Below are 19,137 nucleotides of genomic sequence, written 5' to 3'. Positions count from 1 at the left end.
CTTGGCTTTGAGGTCTTCACTGGCCTCTTCAGGGTATGGGTGTCTCGTTTGTGTGCGAAAATCTGGACAGGAAGAGCTACAGCCTGTACAGGTTGTGGTCTTTGTTTTCCAGCAGTGGCAGCAGAGGAAGGTGAATGCCTGCAGCTGCCAGCATAGTTTGTCAAAGACAAACCTGTAGGTAGAAGCACCTAAATTCAGCGAAAGGTCTGGGGAAAGTGAAGAGCTTTGAACCAGCTTTGTACAAAGTTCCCCAGGCTCTCTGAGGGATGGGAAAGACGATGCTTGAGTGGGAATGAGAGATGCAGAGAATATGGTTGTTGAGGAAAAGTGGGGATGAGGGCAAGAGGAAAGAAATGTTCCTTGAATGTGGTAATTTATAGTCATCTCTCTTGCATAAGGAAAGCACCTCACTTCTGTTAGTCCTTGCTTCAGAAAGAGCCTGCAGGTATCTGGAAGTGCAGAATTAAGCACCTTATCCCAGCCCTTGTGCACCAGATAGCAGGAAGGAGCTCTGAAAGTTACATCCCTAATGTCTTCCTTGAATTCTCAGCACTGTTTCCCCCTAGCTGTTCTGTTTTGTCCCTCTGTCATGACAGTGTCTGTTATTCCCTGCTTCCTTTAGACTGCCACCCTTTGTGCCGCCAGTGTGTGGCCAACCTGCGAGACACCGGCAGCATCTGTCTGAAGTGCCAGAACGCCCGTCTCTTGCTCCTGGGGGATCACTGCGTTCCTGACTGTCCGATGGGGTACTATGTGGAGAATGGTGCCTGCAAAAGTGAGTAGTCCCTACAGATGCCTCAAGTAACTGCAAGGGACCATCTGGATCCTTGTGAGATGTTCCATTTAATGGTTCCTATTTAGTAAAGAAGCTTTATCCAGCTGGCAGGACACTGGGAGCTAGAAATGTCCTTCCTGGCTATTAACTCTGTCAGCTGGCTGGGAGCACTCTTTCCTTGCTCTCCTCTCTCCGCTTTCAGACTGTGAGGTCTTTGAGGCAGAGGGTACTGTACTGTCTGTACATGCTGCACCTACTGGGACCTAACAGACTCGTACAAGTGTGATAAGTATCAGACAGCAGTATGCTTGAGAGGAGGAGGTGAAGATGAGTTCTTCTCTCTGGTAAATCCCATTTCTCGTATTCTAATTAGCTACCCTGAGGTCACTCCTAGGAAGAGATGGGGTTCTTAAGCACAATAAAGGATAACTTTTCTGGTGCCCATCACCAAGTCTCCAACTTTTGCGGTCCCAGCAGAGATCTGGGATGCTGACACTTGAAAATATTTTCTGGATATGTGCTTTCAAAGGCTATACAACTTCTGCTCACAGGAGGCAGAACTGTTTCTGGGAGCACCTTCTCAGGATGTTCTGCAGCCTGAAATGGAGCATAATCCCAGCTCAGGTCTCTCACTGAGACTTGTCTTGCTATAATAACTGTCCAAAAGGTGATCATTCATAGCAGGCCAATTTCCAGGCCAAAAAGCTGATTTCATCCAGCCTTTTAGGCTTAGCAGCACTCCAGGTGCATGGATGAAGCTGCACTGATAGCACATTTTATTCTCCAGCCTTCTGTGGCTTCACCTATCCAGTGTTTACTGTTAATGTGGTTTCATATTCTGATTATTATCTGAGCCTCTTTATATTTCTGGGACTGACAGAGACATGTTTGAGCCCTATGTGTCTTATGCTGAGCAAAGGGTGTTGCAGTTTATTTTAAGAGAAAGAAGTCAAGACAAGAAATCCTGCACATTAAAATTAAGATGGAGATGCTCCATTTGCAGGAATTCCCTAATCCAGTCGAACAACTGGTAATTAATGTTTCAAAGCTTCTCTCAAGCACTCGGGGAGCTGTGTGTTTATTTAACTGTTTCTGACAAACAAAATCTGTGTGTCATTTAATTGGAAAGACCCCTGAGAGAGATATTTTGTCTTCCTGGAAATTTCAACCTAGGGATGATATTTCTTCCCTTTGGTATAAAGGTTTCATTTCAAAGAAGTTATGCATTATTCAGACTGTGTCAGAGCACCCATTACATTTTGTGCTGGCTTTTAAGATCTCTAGTGCAGCATAAGCAGTTTTCTGATTTCTTTGCCTGCTTCCACTCATGATTTGTTTGGCCTGAGAGGTGTAATGATGGCATCAATTTTTAGGTAAAGTCCTATCAAAAAATACAACAGCCTAATAATTTTGTGAGTCTGTACCCCCACTTTGGAGAAATTAAGAGGATACATTGGCCTGGTCCACTGTGGTATTTTAAATCTTTTCAATCAGACTAAGAGAGAAATGGAGAGAAGGCGCATAGAGATAGACTGTTCCCTGTCAGTGTTGCTTCTTGGAATAGGTAGCAGCTGTGCAGCTCCTGAAGAAGGGATGAATATAAATCTCCAGGGAGGTGTGGAGCTGTCAGAAAAGCACTGGATGGTTCCTAACAGATAAAGCACATTAGGCTGGGGAGGATCTGAAACTAGTTGAGAGAAGGCTTGAGATGCAGGTACTGATATGTGCTTGCCCTTTTTTTACTCTTTCCTGGTAGACGGGTCTTGGGCCAGATCCTATAGGATTGTTCTCAAGGAGAAGGGAAGGTCAAAGAAAAGAGAAATGAGTAAAAATAGAAGGGAAAGGAGGGAAGAGAGCTAGTGTGCATGGCACAGATAAAGCCATTTAATCCTGCTGCCACAAGGTGGGTGGGTTGTGTTTCTGCTTCTGAGTGCTATGCACCAGTAAGAGGAACTTAGTAGGAATTTTTGGTACTCATGCTGAGAGTGGTCTGCAGAAGCTTTTGGAACTTGCTTGAAGATCTACTTTTCCTTGTGCAGAAACACATGTTCTTGCTGTCCTCACAGGGTGTCACCGCTCCTGTAAAACCTGCACCGGTGGGGGTCCATTTGCCTGCTCTTCCTGCAACACCAGCCTGGTTCTCTCCCACACCGGGATGTGTGTACCAGTCTGCTTCCAGGGATACTACAGGGATGCCAAGCAGACCTGCAGACGTGAGTGTCTCTCTCCAACCCATCTCTCCTTTCCGCAGTGTATTCACTGACATGTCTTGTCTTGTTCCTCTGCTTACTGTTCCTCTTGCCAGGAAAAGAAAGATACAAGTCGACAGAGGTGATTAGCTGCCTTAGAAACAGAGCCTACAGCGTGGTTTAAATTTGAACACAGTCACAGTTTTGTTATCAACTTCAAAGACAAGAGGCTTTGGGTCCCATAGGAAAAATCTACAGGAGAGTTTTTGCAGGCTTCCTTGTTGCTTAGGTGATGCATAGAGAAGTGGCCAAAAGTATGGCTGGATTCTGAACCTTGTGAAAACTTGACAATTTTGGATCAGTGTTAATCAGTTCTTACCGATCAAACCGCTTCCCCACTACCTGCCAGTACCTGCCATGGAAGCTGTATTAAGACTGTAGAATTTACACTACATTTTTCCATGTGTGAAACCTCAGTAGAAAGAAGATGCAGGTTGGCAGGCACAACCCCAACTGAGCTGTGATATTTTTACCTCCTAATGATTTGATGTAACTGATCTGGTGCTAAAGTCCAGTAATGTTTTATCCCACTCCTGCTACTCCTTGTGAATCTCTCAGGGCATCTCTTTAGTTCTCTGTGTTCACTCTGGCCCTGACACCAGCTGGGTTATTCCTCACATAATTATTGGGCTTGATATTCTGAAATGATGTGGCCCAGAGTCATAAAAAATAGGAAAACACCCTGCTTGATTTGACCCACTCTAATACATACACCTAAAAATGAAGTTGTGCTTAAGTAGCTGGATTGCTGTGAACCTGAACACTCAGATTTGTTAAGTCCTGCATTACACTGATTAGAATTACCTGGATTTATGATTTAGGGATTTATCTCTTGCGCTGTCCTGAGTGTAGGTGTGTGTGTCATCCTATCTAGACCCAATTTCTTTACTGATGAGGTCCTATAGGAAGAAACTGATATGGTTGTCAGCTTTACGTACCTCTTGTTGAAATATATGGATCTCCTGAAACTATTATTTCCACCTTAGCTGCAGAGCTGGAGATACCTTGCATAACTTCAGGGAAATAGGTGGAAAAGTTTGTACCATACATTCTTTCACTGGCAGAAAAAAAGGCTATTCAATAATAATGAAAAAAGTAAAGTAATAAAAAGAAAAAAAAAAGGAATCATGGGATTTTCACTGTCCTGGTGAGTTTCCTACAAGCTCTACAAGGTGTTTACTGTTCACTCCTGCAGTGTGGATTCTTTTATTGCTACCTGTACCAGCATACCTTTCTTCCTATTAAAATGCCCTTTAGTAATGAACAGTTTCCTATTGTTAGCTCTTCCCTTAGAACCTCATGGTAGAAGTGGAATGTTCCCAAGGACTGTACCCTTCCCAAATTTGGTTCAGTAGCTCAATTACAAATAGACTTTTGCAAGCCAATTCAACTACTCTAATCTCCCTATTGCAAAAGGCTTTTGAACAAGTGTGTGTAATCCCTGTAGCAGGAGGCTCAAGGCAAAGTGTGTTGGTGCCCTGGATTTTTGTCATTCCAAGTATCACTTGTGCCTTTTCAAGTGAAGTACTGCTGATAAGCCAGGCAGATATAAACTGTCCCTATATATATCAACTGCTGGGAAACTACCACTCGGAGGTAATGAAAACTGTTTAAACGGAGGTTGGCTGTTAAGCTGAGAAAATTTGGTCTCTCTTCAAGGTTTATTTTAGTCTCATTGCACTTTTGAGGAACTCTGGTTTGGATGAAGCTTAGGGTGAGGCTGAGTGCACGTATGGACTCTCAAGAGATATTTTTAAACTCGGTGACACCCTGTGTGAGGAACTTAGCAAAGCTTAACAGGTTCTTCATGGGTTTAAAAATGCAGGTATGGAGTCAGGCTGATAAAACAAACAGACAGGATTGCTTTCAAATACACTTTTTGCTTACTGTTCTGGCATGCCTCCATGGATAACCTGATTTCTATAGATGTAGACCTCATATGGAATGTTGTACCATTCTTTTAAAAGTTGGCTTTTCACAGCACTTACAAGTAGTAATTTTTCCATATAGCATTCTTAAGTTAAGTGAAATCAGACCAGCACCAGAGCACCTAAAAAAGAGCTGGTAGATTCTTTAAGTAAATATTTTGTTAGAAATCATTTGCACCTCAATAAAATACAGCCTTCTGTGACATGTTTTAGATGAGCTAAAAAAAGTAACTATTTTGAAGGGCACTGGGTCCTTGCTTCAATGAGACCAGTGTGGGTATTTTCACATTTACTTTGGTATTGTAAGGTTTTGTGGTTACAAAACTCTGTCTTGAATTAAAAGCAAATTGAAGTGGATTTCCACAATTAGCATATCACTAAAATAGTGTTCCATAATTATCGTATCTCTGACATGTTACTGCAAGTAACATGTCAGTATTTAGCAAGAGAACTGTAGTTGAGTGAAATCCTATGAGAGCTTTTAATGGTTTTGTCATTAAAAGTGGCCAGCTATGCTTTATTCTTTAGGTTAAACACTCAGGCCTGCATTTTCAGAGCTTTTCTGATTTATCAAAAGTACAGAATTGAGCTTGGACAAAGAGTCTGACTCCATATGGATTTAGCAACACTCAGACGTAAGTGGCAAGGAATTTAGTAGTCCCTTTTACGTACACCATCATTGTACTTGCAAACAAGGCAGGTAGAGTTGTTTGTATAAAGCAGGCATAACCCCTCTGTCAGTTTGCAGCACATTATTTTTGTAAAGTCTCATCTCACCAGAATCAGAGTGAGCTTTTCAGTTGTCGTGGTTTAACCCCAGCCAGACAGCTTTTCACTCACTCCCCCCCTTCTTGCCCTCCCCCTACTCTCCCGGAGGGACAGAGAGGAGAATCAAAAGAATGCAACTCCCACGGGTTAAGAACAGTTTAGTAACTAAGGTATAACACAAATCACTACTGCTATCACCAATAATAATAATGATAAAGGAAATAACAAGGGAAGAGAATACAACACCCCACCACCAGCTGACCGATAACTCACCCCCCCAGCCCGACCAAGCATTGACTGATGCCTCCTCCAACCCTGCAGTCCACCTAGCCCTTCCGAGTAACCCCCCGTTACATCCTGGGCATGACATGCCATGGTATGGAATACCTCTTTGGTCAGTTTGGGTCAGGTGTTCTGTCTCTGCTTCTTCCTAGCTTCCCTCCTCCCTGGCAGAGCATGAGGCTCACAAAGTCCTTGGCCAAACCAAAACATCGTTGTTATCAGCTCTGTTCCCAGGCCAAAAGTCAAAACACAGCACTGCACCAGCTACCAAGAAGGAGAAAAATGACTGCTACTGCTGAACCCAGGACATCAGTGCATAGGCAAAGGGCAATATTTTTCAGTCTTTCATAGCACATCACTATTAAATCTGCTGTTAATTAGCCAATAGCCCTGACATCAGCATCAAGTGCACTTGGCTGGTAGTAAAGTCTCCCAAGAAGTTTAGACCCTGGACATCAGAGAGGTGAAATATTGTGAACCTCTGGACTTTGATCCTAGATTCAGTAAATCCCTGAATTATTTTTTCTTGGCATCTTCATTTGCTCCAGCCAGGTCCAAAATTTTACACTGTCAGCAAATCAAAATGTGGAAACATCAAGTGAAATTAAACAGGCCATTTGTCCCACCAGGGTTTGCTAACTGGATTGCAGCAGTCTGCTACAGTCTCCAAATCTGTATGTTTATGTATTAAGCCTGGAATCACATGAAACACAGGTTGCTTAAAGAAAATAATTAAAATAGAGACAGGGAAAGCTGTTATTGGAGGATTTGAATTCAAGGTCAGTGTTGAATTCAAGGTTTCTTCTTCCTGGCTCAGGGGAGATCTTGTAACAGTCTTCCAATACCTAAAAGGGCCTAGAAAGCTGGAGAGGGACTTTTTACAAGGGCATGTAGTGACAGGACAAGAGGGAGTAGCTTTAAACTGAAAGAGTATAGATTTAGATTAGATATTAGGAAGAAGTTCTTCCCTGTGAGTGTGCTGAGGCACTGGCACAGGTTGCCCAGAGAAGATGTGGCTGCCCCATCCCTGGCAGTGTTCAAGCCCAGGTCAGATGGGGCTTGGAGCAACATGGTCTAGTGGAAGGTGTTCCTGCCCATGGCAAAGGGTTGGAACTGGATGAGGTCCTTCCCAACCCAAACCATTCTATGATTCTGTGATTTTACCTGACCTGTTCAGAGGAGAGTAAGAAGCAGTGTGAGGAGATGCAAGTCTATTCCAAATAGAAGGAATGAGGCTTTTTACGTTTTGGAGGCTGTGAATAGGAAATCAAAGTCTCCACAGGTGTCTCTCAGAGAGGACAAGAGGAGTGGTGAGGCTACAGGATAATAACATTTTTCATGGTACTGTTGGCTGGTGCATCAGTAATTACAGTTATTTTCTTTGTCTTTGTCTTTCCCCAGCTTGCAACAGCCAGTGCCTGAGCTGTGAATCAGCCACCAGCTGCACATCTTGCAGAGATCCAACCAAGGTCCTGTTGTTTGGAGAATGCCAGTACGAGAGCTGTGCTCAGCAGTATTACCTGGATTTTTCCAGCAAGACTTGCAGAGGTGAAAAATACACTGCTGGTTTAAAGAAAAAGAAAAATAAAAGATACATAAATTACAAGTACCTTGGCTAAGAATCCATGAAATTGCAGCATGATGTGTGCAGGTGGCCTGCTTTAAAAAGTGAGCATGAGGGGTGGAGTTGTTCAGTGACAGGCTTAATTGCAGGGTTTTTACTGTTTTTTCTCTTCTCTGGCAGCCTGCTGTCACATACTTCAGCATTTCAGTGCAACCAGATTATTGCAAATCCGTCTCTTGTAAATGATTTAGTAAGTGAGCCAGCAAACTTTTCAAGGGTCAAATCCAGCAATTCATTTAGTCATGGGTCAGCTGAATAACGAGTGAGCTTACCAGGCTGGCTTTTTCAGAGTGCTTATAGGGCCTTGTGTACTTACCTGCTGCTTTCTGACTTATTAAATACTGCATCACTGGATGTCTGCCGAAACAACAGTTTGGAACTTTTTAAAAGACACATGACTTGAAAGATTTCCAGAACTCTCAAGGAGAGTGTTCCATAATGGAAATAAGTGAGGATAAGGTGCCTTTATTGCAGCTAGCACTGCTAAGACCAGGGTATAATACAGATTACTTGTTGCTCAGTGGTCATTTCTCACTGGCTTTCTCAGTACTGAACCTGATTTAACTGAGTGGCACCTGTCATCTTAACTTCGTGGTTCTTCGGAGAGGTGCAGTGGTCTGGTATTTAGGGTGTTGAAAGAGGCAAGACTGTCGTCCTGGCTCTGGCTTGGACATGCTGCATGAAGTGGAGTAGTTCACCTCACCTCAGTGAGTCCTTCTTTCCTCCCCTTCTGCTCTTGCCCATTTATCTCTCATCAGTCGAGCGAGTGTATCTGTCATTAATTGCTGATACAGACTCTCTTGAGTGCCACCAAGAGCAAGGAATATTGTTGGCAGCCTGAGTAGTCCTGGGGCACATGTACATGGCTGGGACTCTGCTGAACACTGGAGGGGAGATAGTACAAGGGCATGTGAAGGCAAATCTGAATCCCAGCTGGGTCCAGGGTGTTTCTCACCAGTGGACTTTCCAGAGACGTTTGGCCTGTGAGGGGCAACAATTTCATTTTCTTCTGGTTAGAGTCATTTGAAAGCATGAGACTTGATGAAGTGGGGTGGATGGTTGCTAAGGAGCAGCAAACTCAGTGTTGGCAGAAAAGGAGCATTGCTACTTACAGGATAAAGTCAGGCTTTATGGACAACAAAACTGTGCTGGTGTTAGCAGGTCTGGATGCTGAACAAGAGCCAAGCCTGCTCAAATTTGATGTCGTTAGAACATGGTAAGTCAATGAGGGGAATTAAAACCCAACTATATCTTGAGTTGTATTAAGTCACTCAGTACAAATCATGTTTGTTTGTTTGTTTTTTTAACAGTTTTTATTGTGCTCTTTGCTCCTAGGACTTATATTCCCATAGCTGATAGACCCCAAACACTAAGCACTTGTGTAGGGCAAGCACCCCAGAAAGATCTGCCCTGAATTGACTTTTGTTTTCTTTCAGAGTGTGACTGGAGCTGTAACGCCTGTAAAGGTCCCCAGAGGACTGACTGCCTGCAGTGTATGGAGGGGTACGTTCTCCATGAAGGAGCTTGTGTGGAACAGTGTCCGGCAGCTTTCTACAAGGAATCAGAGACATGCCAGAGTGAGTTCTTCTTGAGCATTACTTCTATTTGCTGCTGCCAACATTTTTCCCTGTTTGTCTCTAGTTTGTGCGCATCTGACATTCAGAGGGCACACTCTAACTTCCGACCTCCTCACATACACACAATATTGCTGTAGTTCCTGCAGGGTGTTACAGCATAGCGCAGGAAGCAGCTGGAAGTGGTGTTCAGCTGAACTCTTTTCGTTTGACTTCTAGGGTGTGATCAACACTGCCTCCAGTGTCACCAAGCAGATGAGTGCAGCCTTTGTGAAGCCCCATTCTTCCTCTTGGACACTCACTGTGTTCCCAAATGTGGGAAGCGATATTATCCAGACCCTGCACAGCACAAGTGCACAGGTAAGCACGGTCAGCATGTTGTGGTGGAGAGGGACCAGGCTTGCAGTCTATGTTTTATAAGCTGCTTTTTCTCTGCAAGGCTGAGGTGAAGAGGAAGTGCTTAAGTGCCGTGTTAAACTTGCTGTTAAGGTCATGCAGTCATCTGAGAATTCAATAACAGGCTGTATCTGCATTTAAATGTGCCTAATTCCAGAGGAATGAGGTTCAGTGTAGAAGACTGCTGATGTTTGTATGTGTGCACATACTGTATAAAAAAAGCCCCAGGTATTAGCCCCGTGTTTTTAGTAAGGTTTCAGTTGTATTTCTGGGTTAAAAAGTTGTGAAGGACTGGAGTGTGTATCCAGAGTATTAATAGTGTATTAACAGTTACTTAAAAATACATTTCTTCCATTTGGAAGATCATCTCAGGTTCTCTGTAGTCAGTTGGAAACAGTAGTCTAAATGAGGAAGGAATTTCTTAGCAACTCTTCTCTGTCTTTGCCCCTTCTTTTTGATCGCTTTTGTCAGGTAGGTAAGACACAAATAGCAGTGGTGTTTCTCTTCTGATCCCTGGAGACAGCTCTGCATTCCAGTAGCTATATTGTTTTTGTCAATGTCTCAGTTGCGCTTTCCATCCAATTCAGCTTGTCCTCAGGGATGCTTGGAGTGTGACAGTGACAGCCTGTGCCACCTTTGTGACAGCACCACATTTCTGAAGAATAAGATCTGTGTTTCTGCCTGTGGCCAGGGTTTCTATGGCAATATGTGGACAAGAGAGTGTGAAGAAGGTGAGTATCTCATGATAAAGCAACTGAGCTGGCAGGCTTCCAGCAGATAAGGCCAGAAACAGTGGCCTTTCAGTGGTATTTTTGGAATTCAGTTTTGTGCAGTTCCATGGCGACTGTTGAATGTTGGCAGCCGTTTTCCTCCAACTTTTTTGTTTCATAAGAGGTTGCATGTACATTGTTTCTACCTCATTAGGAAAGAGGCATGTCCTTCCAATCGAGCATCATTCATCATCAACATAAAACAATGAAAAAATACCTTTGAGGGAATCCCTTACTAAATCAACTGTAGTACTTACTTCTCTTTGTTCTAAATGAAGATCTGCTAGTCCGTCTGCAGAGACTAGTGGGGGACTCGAGATGGGAAACGATTTGCTCAAGCCTCTCAAAACCATGGTGGGGATTGGGATGGACTACAATTCCTTGTGAGATTGTGGTTATCAGTAATGGATGGGGCATTATAAAGCAGGCAAGATGCTACTACAGTCCATGGCTGTTATTCATTCAGTAATGCTTTTCCCTTTGTTTTTAGCCAGCAAACATCCCTTGGGCTTCCATGTGAACAGTACCCTCACAGTAGGAATTGGTGGGGTAAAGCCCCTAGACCTGTCCTTGCTGCGTGTGTGTGATGTGGATGGTGACACAGAACAGCTCTTGTTCCATATCAGCAGCAGTCCCTCCAACGGCAGGCTGGTGATCATGATGGGGGGGGCAGCAGTGCAGCTGAGCAAAGGTGACCACTTCAGCTGCAAGGATGTGAAGGAGAAGAGAGTTCACTTTGTGCACAGCAAAGAGAAATCCAGGTGACTCTGTTGAAACTTTTTTCAGAGTTCTTGCCTTAAAAAAATAATTACTTGTCTTAAGAACAGGTATTTCCTTGCTCCTTGGAAACATTCTTACAGTGAAACACACTCCTCACTGCTGTTAAGTACCAATGTACTTATACTGTACCACAGTATAAATGATGGTGCAAAACTTTTCTGCTGTAGATTTTAAACTGATATACTAGTCTGGTTGTTACAATAGTTTCTTGATGCTGTAAGGAAGATGTTCAAATGATGTCACTGCTGTGCTCTGCAGCACAGTCTGCATTCAACTATCACTCCTTTGCCTACAATATGAGATCTGTTAGTGTCCTGTGGTAATTACTGTGATTAGTAGCTGGCATTGCTCACATTGCAGGCATGTTGCAAGGAAGCAGATTTTTTCTGCTGCAAGGCAATAAGCCAGTCATCCTGCCAAATTTCACACTTAATTTACATCACCATAAAGCCTTGGGACTAGACTGATACCAGTGGAATTGTTCTACATTTCTGCCTGTATATATTAGGCTGTTCTTTGATCCACTGTTTTCAGTAAGACTTCCAGGGTGTCTATGCCGAGGGTTGGCTTATGTTCACTAGACTTAAGGCATGTGTTTGTGTAACATGCCTTTGGGTTTTTTTTCTGTCTGGTAGTCACGATGAAATGTCAGGATCTTGTCTTGACAAACATAGCTATTTTATGGTCAAGCTTATTGGGTGACATTATTGAAAAGTGAATAGGAAGCCAGAATGGTGAGAAGTGGGAGCTTCTGTTCCAAAGCCAGATAAGTGACATCTTTTTTAGCAGCAAATAGGTGACATTTAGAATTGATGGTTTATCTTGGAGATGCCATCCTGTGTGGGTAACATTAGTTAAAGGGAAATGAAGGTATATTATTGCATAGCTAAAGGTATTTTGTTACATGTTGTTATTGTTGTGAATCTTCAGAAAAAAAAAAAAACCCAAACTATAAAAACATAACTGAAAAAGGAAAAAAAACTTTAAATGTTCTGTCACTAAGCTAGTAATTTTTACTAAATATAGATTTTTATTGTTATTGAGTCCTGCAAGAGTACTTTGTTAATTCATATTATCCTGTATTTTGGCTTGTTGTTTAGGAAAGGACAGTTTTCCCTGAAAGTCAGTGATCAACAGTTCTTCTCCCATCCTGAGGTGGTCAACATTCAAGCATTTTCAACACAGGTAATGCAACAAAGCTTGGAAGAAAAATCCAGATCTTGTACCATTTGGAGCCCTGCTTTCTTGCAGTGATAACAAAGGAGCTGGGCAGAACCTCAGTTGGAGTTCAGGTCAGGCAAATTAGACTCAAGTTTCACTTAGTTGAGAGGCAGCCAAGAGTCAGGTGAAGAACTGGGCTTGGGGTAAGTGACTCAAGAAGCTGGCCCTTGTCATTTTGCTTGTATAGGGAATTGTAGCTGTGCAATTGTAGAGCAATAATCAGTGAGGGCTAAGGAGTCCCTGCTGTTCAAATTACTCTTTGGATCTGTGGATGGTCTAGTTCAGTCTCTTACTGCAGGGCAATTGAATCGTGATTGATCCCTGTGGCAGGGATGCTTTGACAATCAAGAGCACTTACTTAAATGCTCTCTTCTAGAACAGTTGGGAATTAAATCAGCATGAGCTATTTAAAGTGTGTCTCTTAAACTGCTCATCGCTTCTAGGCAAGTTGATGGTACTGCCAAGTGTTCATGTCCTTCATGTTAATGTCATTTAAAGTCTGTAGCATGATACTGTGGCGGTGCCTTACCTAAGAGATGGTGTACAGGCAGTACATTTGTGACTCCTTCTCTAAGGCTCTCTAAAAGGCAAGGTATGAAGAGATGTGCAAGATACACATTAACGGAGGGGGCACAGAATTGCAGAAAGGAGGAGTAGTTCAAGCCCAGACTAGCTATGTGTGCCAGCTAAGCCTACCATTCCTCTGGGCAGGCTTTGATTCCCACTCAAGCTACAAGACTTGCAAGGGCAGTGAATGTGCTGGAACTTCCTGGCCCACTTTCATGCTTGCTGATGGTCCTGCTGCCAACGGGTTCACTATGGACTCATTGTAATGGGATCCAGGTTTCCAAGGGGGCTTTGCAGTGTGCACTGAGCTTTTCATCATCATTATTATTACTACATTTTGCTTTATTTCGGTATTAAACTGTTCTTAGCTCAGCCCATAGGTTTTACCTTTTTCTAGTTCTCCTCCGCATCCCACTGAAGCAGCTGTGTGGTACTTAGTTGCTGGGTGGGATTAAACCACGACAGATAGCTTTGCTTCAGCTGAAGTTGTTGTGGCTACTTGGCGTATTCTAGCAGCACAAAGAGACTTTAAAGTGTAGATGAGAGTCTGCTACTCTTAAGGCCCATTTACATCCTCAGAGGGGCATTAAGTGACTTGATAAAACTAACTGAAAATCTGGTGATCAGCCTTTTCTCTTTTAGTGCTGACTCCTTCCTGTCTACAAGCCTAACTCAGCAGCTATCCTCACAATGAGTAACTTAAGAAATGCATTTCTTTTAATCATTGCAGCAGTGAATGGGTTTGTGTCTGAAGCTGATGGTGCTGTTCTGTGCTTCATTGCACTTTGTTGCTTTTAATCATTATATTCCATATTAGTCATTCCATAACTTCTGGAAATTGAAAGTGTTCTAGTTTGCCCTTTAGTGTAAGGCAAACTGTGGATATGGATCCTGTTGTGTGTATATTGATTCTTGCTGGTGCTGAAATCTTTACTCAGGCTAATCACTTGTTTACCACAGTGGGACATTCACCTAAGTAAGAGCTCCAGTAACTGCCCCAGAATACATAACTGAGGTTTAATGATAGGAATTTTGCCTGCTGATCCTTAATAACCCTGATAAGTTGTACACAGGTGGGATGGCAGCAGTTAGCTCTCTGGTAAATGTTCCCAGGACTCACCTGCCTCCTGAGGCGCAAGGTATTACTGATGGCAAATGCTGTTTATTGGGATCAATAGAGACTGCAGATTTAAACTTTCTTGACAACAAAGAACTAGAGAACTGATTTAAACCAGCAGAAATGTGGACTCTGGCTGATCTTCGTTCTGAGTTGAATAAGGCTGTGGAGTCTTTGAAAATTAATAAGTAATGATGCTGATGACACCTAGTTTTGCTGTCTTCGAGATGGACTTTATCAGTTGAAGGCAAGCAAAACACATCCTTCAGTGTTAGCTGATTGACTTAGAAGCGTTAATGCAAGCTTCTGCCTCTCAGCTTGATTCACTGCTGTTATCATCCTGTGTAGGTTATTCTCCCTCTCCTGACATTCTTCCTTGCTTCCTTTTTCTCTCTCTCTGCAACTCATTTTATGCAAGATGTGTGGGGTCTTAGTTCCCCATTAGTGCTCTGAAGGATTTCTATGTTACCGAAGCTCTAGGGTATACACAGGAAGAATGTGGTGTGTCTCCATCCCCAACCCACCCTGAAATGATTATTGACAGGCATGAATCTGCAGCATTTGAGGTGCCTGCAATCCAGTTGAGCCTGTGGACATGCGTGTAATGTGTAGACCTCCCAGAATAGTGGGATCCGGGTTTCCATTTGGATTTCCATGGATGGTAGTAAGGCAAAGCTGTGTCGCTTGTCTGTTACCTGTGCAGACAGCAAAGGCAATATAGACTCTAGCTGATAACCAAACTGCTTTCTATATAAATGTCCTTTTGGTTTTTTTTTAATCTTTCCTAACCTTGCTGTGGCATGAGAATCTTTTTTTAGTGTAACTAAATCAGTCTAAATTGATAGATATTCTTAGATCTGCCCACTGTGGGGGGGAAGGTGTGGATAATGATTCTCTGCTGCTTAGAGATAGGAGGTTTTCAGGGATGAAGTGAGCATATTTCCTTAACGCCACATTTTTCATTCCAGACTTTGATTATGATCAGATTTATATGGTTTAGCAAACACCTAAGAGCTGCTTTTGTGTTTCAGGCCCCATATGTGTTCAGGAATGAGGCTCTCCTTGTCCACAGAGGGGAAATTGGAACTGTAACAGAGCAGTTGCTTTCTGTGAGAGACAGCGACAATCCTCAGGATGTTGTGCTGATGGTTCTGGAGCCTCCACGTCACGGGCAGCTGATGACACCTCCTGGGAACTCAGCTTCTGCAGTCCACATGTTCCACCTGGATGACCTTGCCAGTGGACTGCTGAGTTACGCTCATGATGGTTCTGACAGCCGGGATGATGCAGTTATTTTGCAAGTCAGTGATGGGTACCACTTCCAGAACATCCTGTTCCACATTAAGGTTGTTCCCAAGGTATGTGCTGTGACATAGAATCACAGACTGGTCTGGGTTGGAAGGGACCTTAAAGGTCATCCAGTTTTAACCCCTTGCCACAGCCAGGGACACCTTCCACTAGACCAGGTTGCTCCGAGCCCGCTCCAGTCTGGCCTTGAACACTGCCAGGGATGGGGCTGCCATGGCTTCTCTGAGCAACCTGTGCCAGGACCTCACCACCTTCACAGGGAAGAACTTCTTCCTAATAGCTAATCTAAATCTCCCCTTTCTCAGTTTAAAGCCACTCTCCCTTGTCCTGTCCCTACCTGCCCCTGTCTAAAGCTCCTCTCCAGATTTCTTGTCAGCCCCTTTAGGCACTGGAAGCTGCTCTAAGATCTCCCAGGAGCCTTCTCTTCTCCAGGCTGAACAAGCCCAGCTCTCTCAGCCTGTCTTCGAAGAAGTGCAAAGCCTAGCAGTGGCAGGCAAATTAGATATCTGGAGAAGTATCATTATGTCCCTGAGGTGTCACTAATCCTGCATTACTGACAGGCTCTGGTCAGAGGCAGGAGAAAGCAGTGGATTGATTGAGTTTTGGAGGTTACCTGAATTTTTCGTTTGCGACAGGAATGGTTCAGCTCCAGTTTAGCCACTTTGACAACACAAAGTCTATAGTTATTTGATAAAAAAAGATTTTCTGGAGTTGCAGGTGAGTTTTGTACTGGTGAGGGCAATAAATAAGAGAAAAGTGGAGTGGATGGCAAGGAGGGAAGGCTGATGAGATAGGCAAATCTCTCAGCCTGGTGTGTGTGTGATGGGAAACAAAAGGACCGTGCATGAACTCAAACAACTTGACTGTTAAGGTCTATCACTGGTACTTTGGTGGTGGTGGTGTCTTCCAAGGTCAGGAGTTCTGCTGTGCTGAAATCTTTCACTTGTTGCATCTTTGTGCCTGATAACTTCCCTAAGGACAGGGAACAGATATCTAAATTCATAAATTATTCAGGAGTGCTTTAATTTTTATTTCCTGCTTTTATAGAGACTACAGCAGTAAAATTAAAAGCAGTGGTGCTTTTAATGCTTTCCATTTGTTTATTAAACAAACCCCAGCCAAACAAGGTGTGAAAAGCATACATTATGTGTGGTGGAACCTTGACAACAATAACGTTGCTGAAGTACTCATAAGCATTTCAGTTCATTTTAATATTGTAATAAAATAGAAGGAAAAAAGAAAGCTGGAAATTCCCTTACCCTGTAGTTAATGGGAAAGAGTGATGAAAAACAGAGCTGTTGATCCACTGTTTTCAGTGGTTTTGTATGTGTGGATCTGAGAATTACACCATCTTTTGAGTGCTTTCACTCAGTGAAAAGGAATCAGGAGATATTACCCTTTTGTCCCCTTCTCTGCTGTATTAGACGTCTTTCACAGCAACTTGGGCATGAACATTCTATGTAAGATTTACAACCGCTACATGGGTCTGGGTGTTTAGCACAAGGGGGGTCTGATCCCATTTGGACCCTGAGGTTCTCCTGAAGCTGCTCTAGTAATTAATGCTCATTAGAGACACGTCTCGCTCATCAGTCTGGGAATGAAAAAGTGGCTGCTTTCAAGGCTGGTGCTGGCTTACTAGATTCCTGGAATAAGAGCAGCCCTGCCTGTGCTGTCTTCACCCACATCACTCCCTAAGGAGCCTGTATCAGATCAGAAGGACTGTAAAAATGCTTGGACAGGCTCTGTGTTGTTCGTAACACATCTTTTCTGTTTTGCTATTGATTAAGCAGGTTCTTGTAAATGCCAGTGAGGGTGAATTGCTATGTCTGGTTTCTTTTATTAGCTGATTTTGTGCTCCTGTGTCTCTCATTATCTTTCTAAGTCTCTCTGTGCAGCCCTTGGCTACAGAGAAGAATAAAGGTGGTGACAGAGGTGAGAGTGGAGCAGCTTTTAGTATGAGGGTAGAGCTGGCAGATCCCCAGCTCCTGTCTCATCCTAATTACCATCTTTGTGGAATAGCCTTGGGAGCTGGAATGCATGCAGGGTCTGGTTCGAAAAGGTGCCGTTGAGGCACACATGTGCCAAGACACTTGTTTTTTTCCCTTGTTTTACATCCAAGGATGCTCAAGAGCCCAATAGGACCCTGGGTGGAGGTGTGGAAGCTCAGGGTGTGGGTTTTTTTAACCACATTCCTTATCTTGTTGTAATGTGTTGCTGGATGGTTCTATATAGTAAGTCCTGGTGTGAAAGGACCTTTCTAGGATTCCTATTTAATGAGCTCAGGCATTAATCTGTAGGAGCACTGTGGTGAAAGCGTAAAAACATAAAGGACAACAACATTCCAAATATTATGAATTAGAGGGGCTTGCTTCTTCACAACAGTTGTGCCTTGTTTTCTGCAAGGTGCTTTTTGTAGCCCCTTTGGTTCCTAACAGCCTGCTTCTCCCATCCAAACTCTTCGTTTGACCTACTGCAGTCTGAACAACTGGCCTCTATTTTGAGATCTCTTCATAAAGATTTGCACTGTTGTTTGTCTTTGTTGACACTCTTGAACAATTACAGCTTCTGTGAAGTGAATTTGAGAACTGCTGGTACTTCATTTTTTGGCAGAGCACCACCAGTGGTGCTCCAATGGGGAATGAGAAGCCCATGCTCTAGAAAATATTATCAACAGGCCTACATATGGTGAGTCAGAGAAGGTCAGGTGTAACCACATGTGATTTGCTCATTGCTGATGGGATGTGGAAGCCTTTCTTTCCTGAGAGACTAGGAGAATGCAGGGAAGAGACTCAAGACATTTATTTTAGGTCTGTGTTGGACCTCTAGAGAAGATCCAGCTGAGGGAGGTCTCCAGGATTCTTGCAAGGCATTTCAGCACCCATTAACATTGGAGCGCTCTCTGCAGTTCTGGTGTTCCCCAATGTATCAAAGGCACGGAGCTGTTGGAGCAAGTCCAGAGGATACCACAAGGGTGATCAGGGGCTGGGGCAACTCCCATATGAAGACAGGCTGAGAAAATTGGGGCTGTTCAGCCTGGAGGGAAGGCTGGGTGGAGACCTCATAGCAGCCTTCCAGTATCTGAAGGGGACCTATAAGGATAGTGATAGGACAAGGGGCAATGGGTTCAAGCTTAAACAGGGGAGATTTAGGTTGGATATGGCAAAGAAATTCTTTACTGTGAGAGTGCTTTACTCTGTGTTTCTTTAATCAAACCATTCTATGATTCTTTGAACATTCACTTAGAAAATACTTTCTCTTTAAGCAGTGCATTTTGCCTGTCCTTCTTTGGAAGTGTGGCTTGTCTTTATTTTCTCTCCTCGCACAAGAAATCCAAGGACCTTTCTGACCTGCTGAGTTTGTTTCCTGTTCCAGAGTTATGCTCTCTTAGGCCTGAATATGTCACGGTGTGTTCAAATCAATGAGGTCAGAGGGAAGTTGTCAGAAGGAAGTTATGTATACTGGCAGGGTTCCTGTGGCAGCTGGCAGAGGGTCTGGTTTTCTTCTTCACTGTTCTTTATGAAAATAAATTCACCACTGTGCTGGGAAACTTGACCTGACACAGTCTAAGATCATATGAGTGGCATATAGGAATAAACACTGTGCAAAATAGGTGTAATACAAACTAAATGGGTGAAAGGTGCACAACAGATGTCAAAATGGAGATGGGAAATCATCCTTTAATGGGATTCTTGTTCACAAACATCTTTCTAGCCCTCTCTACTGTCTGCTGCAGATTCAGAAGAACATAGTAATAAGGCATTTATCAGTTTTGGAGTGA

The 19,137-nt window shown here is 43.3% G+C and overlaps 1 protein-coding gene across 1 annotated transcript in view; it reads left to right on the top strand.

Moving 5' to 3' along the window:
• Positions 1 to 19,137, top strand: part of FRAS1 (Fraser extracellular matrix complex subunit 1) — a 158,060-nt gene that overhangs the window by 95,100 nt on the left and 43,823 nt on the right. Inside the window, exons 20-28 of the mRNA XM_061356486.1 lie at positions 623 to 775; positions 2,842 to 2,988; positions 7,404 to 7,550; positions 9,063 to 9,203; positions 9,420 to 9,560; positions 10,184 to 10,327; positions 10,857 to 11,127; positions 12,247 to 12,331; positions 15,083 to 15,409. Of these exons, the coding sequence (XP_061212470.1) occupies positions 623 to 775; positions 2,842 to 2,988; positions 7,404 to 7,550; positions 9,063 to 9,203; positions 9,420 to 9,560; positions 10,184 to 10,327; positions 10,857 to 11,127; positions 12,247 to 12,331; positions 15,083 to 15,409 (1,556 nt within the window). The remainder of the gene's footprint in view (positions 1 to 622; positions 776 to 2,841; positions 2,989 to 7,403; positions 7,551 to 9,062; positions 9,204 to 9,419; positions 9,561 to 10,183; positions 10,328 to 10,856; positions 11,128 to 12,246; positions 12,332 to 15,082; positions 15,410 to 19,137) is intronic.

This window comes from Neopsephotus bourkii, unplaced genomic scaffold, assembly GCF_033783945.1.
Source record: "Neopsephotus bourkii isolate Nb327-2 ecotype Australia unplaced genomic scaffold, CSIRO-AGI_Nbou_v1 NB_107, whole genome shotgun sequence".
Classification (NCBI taxonomy): domain Eukaryota; kingdom Metazoa; phylum Chordata; class Aves; order Psittaciformes; family Psittacidae; genus Neopsephotus; species Neopsephotus bourkii.
This window is presented reverse-complemented; position numbering and strand designations above follow the sequence as displayed.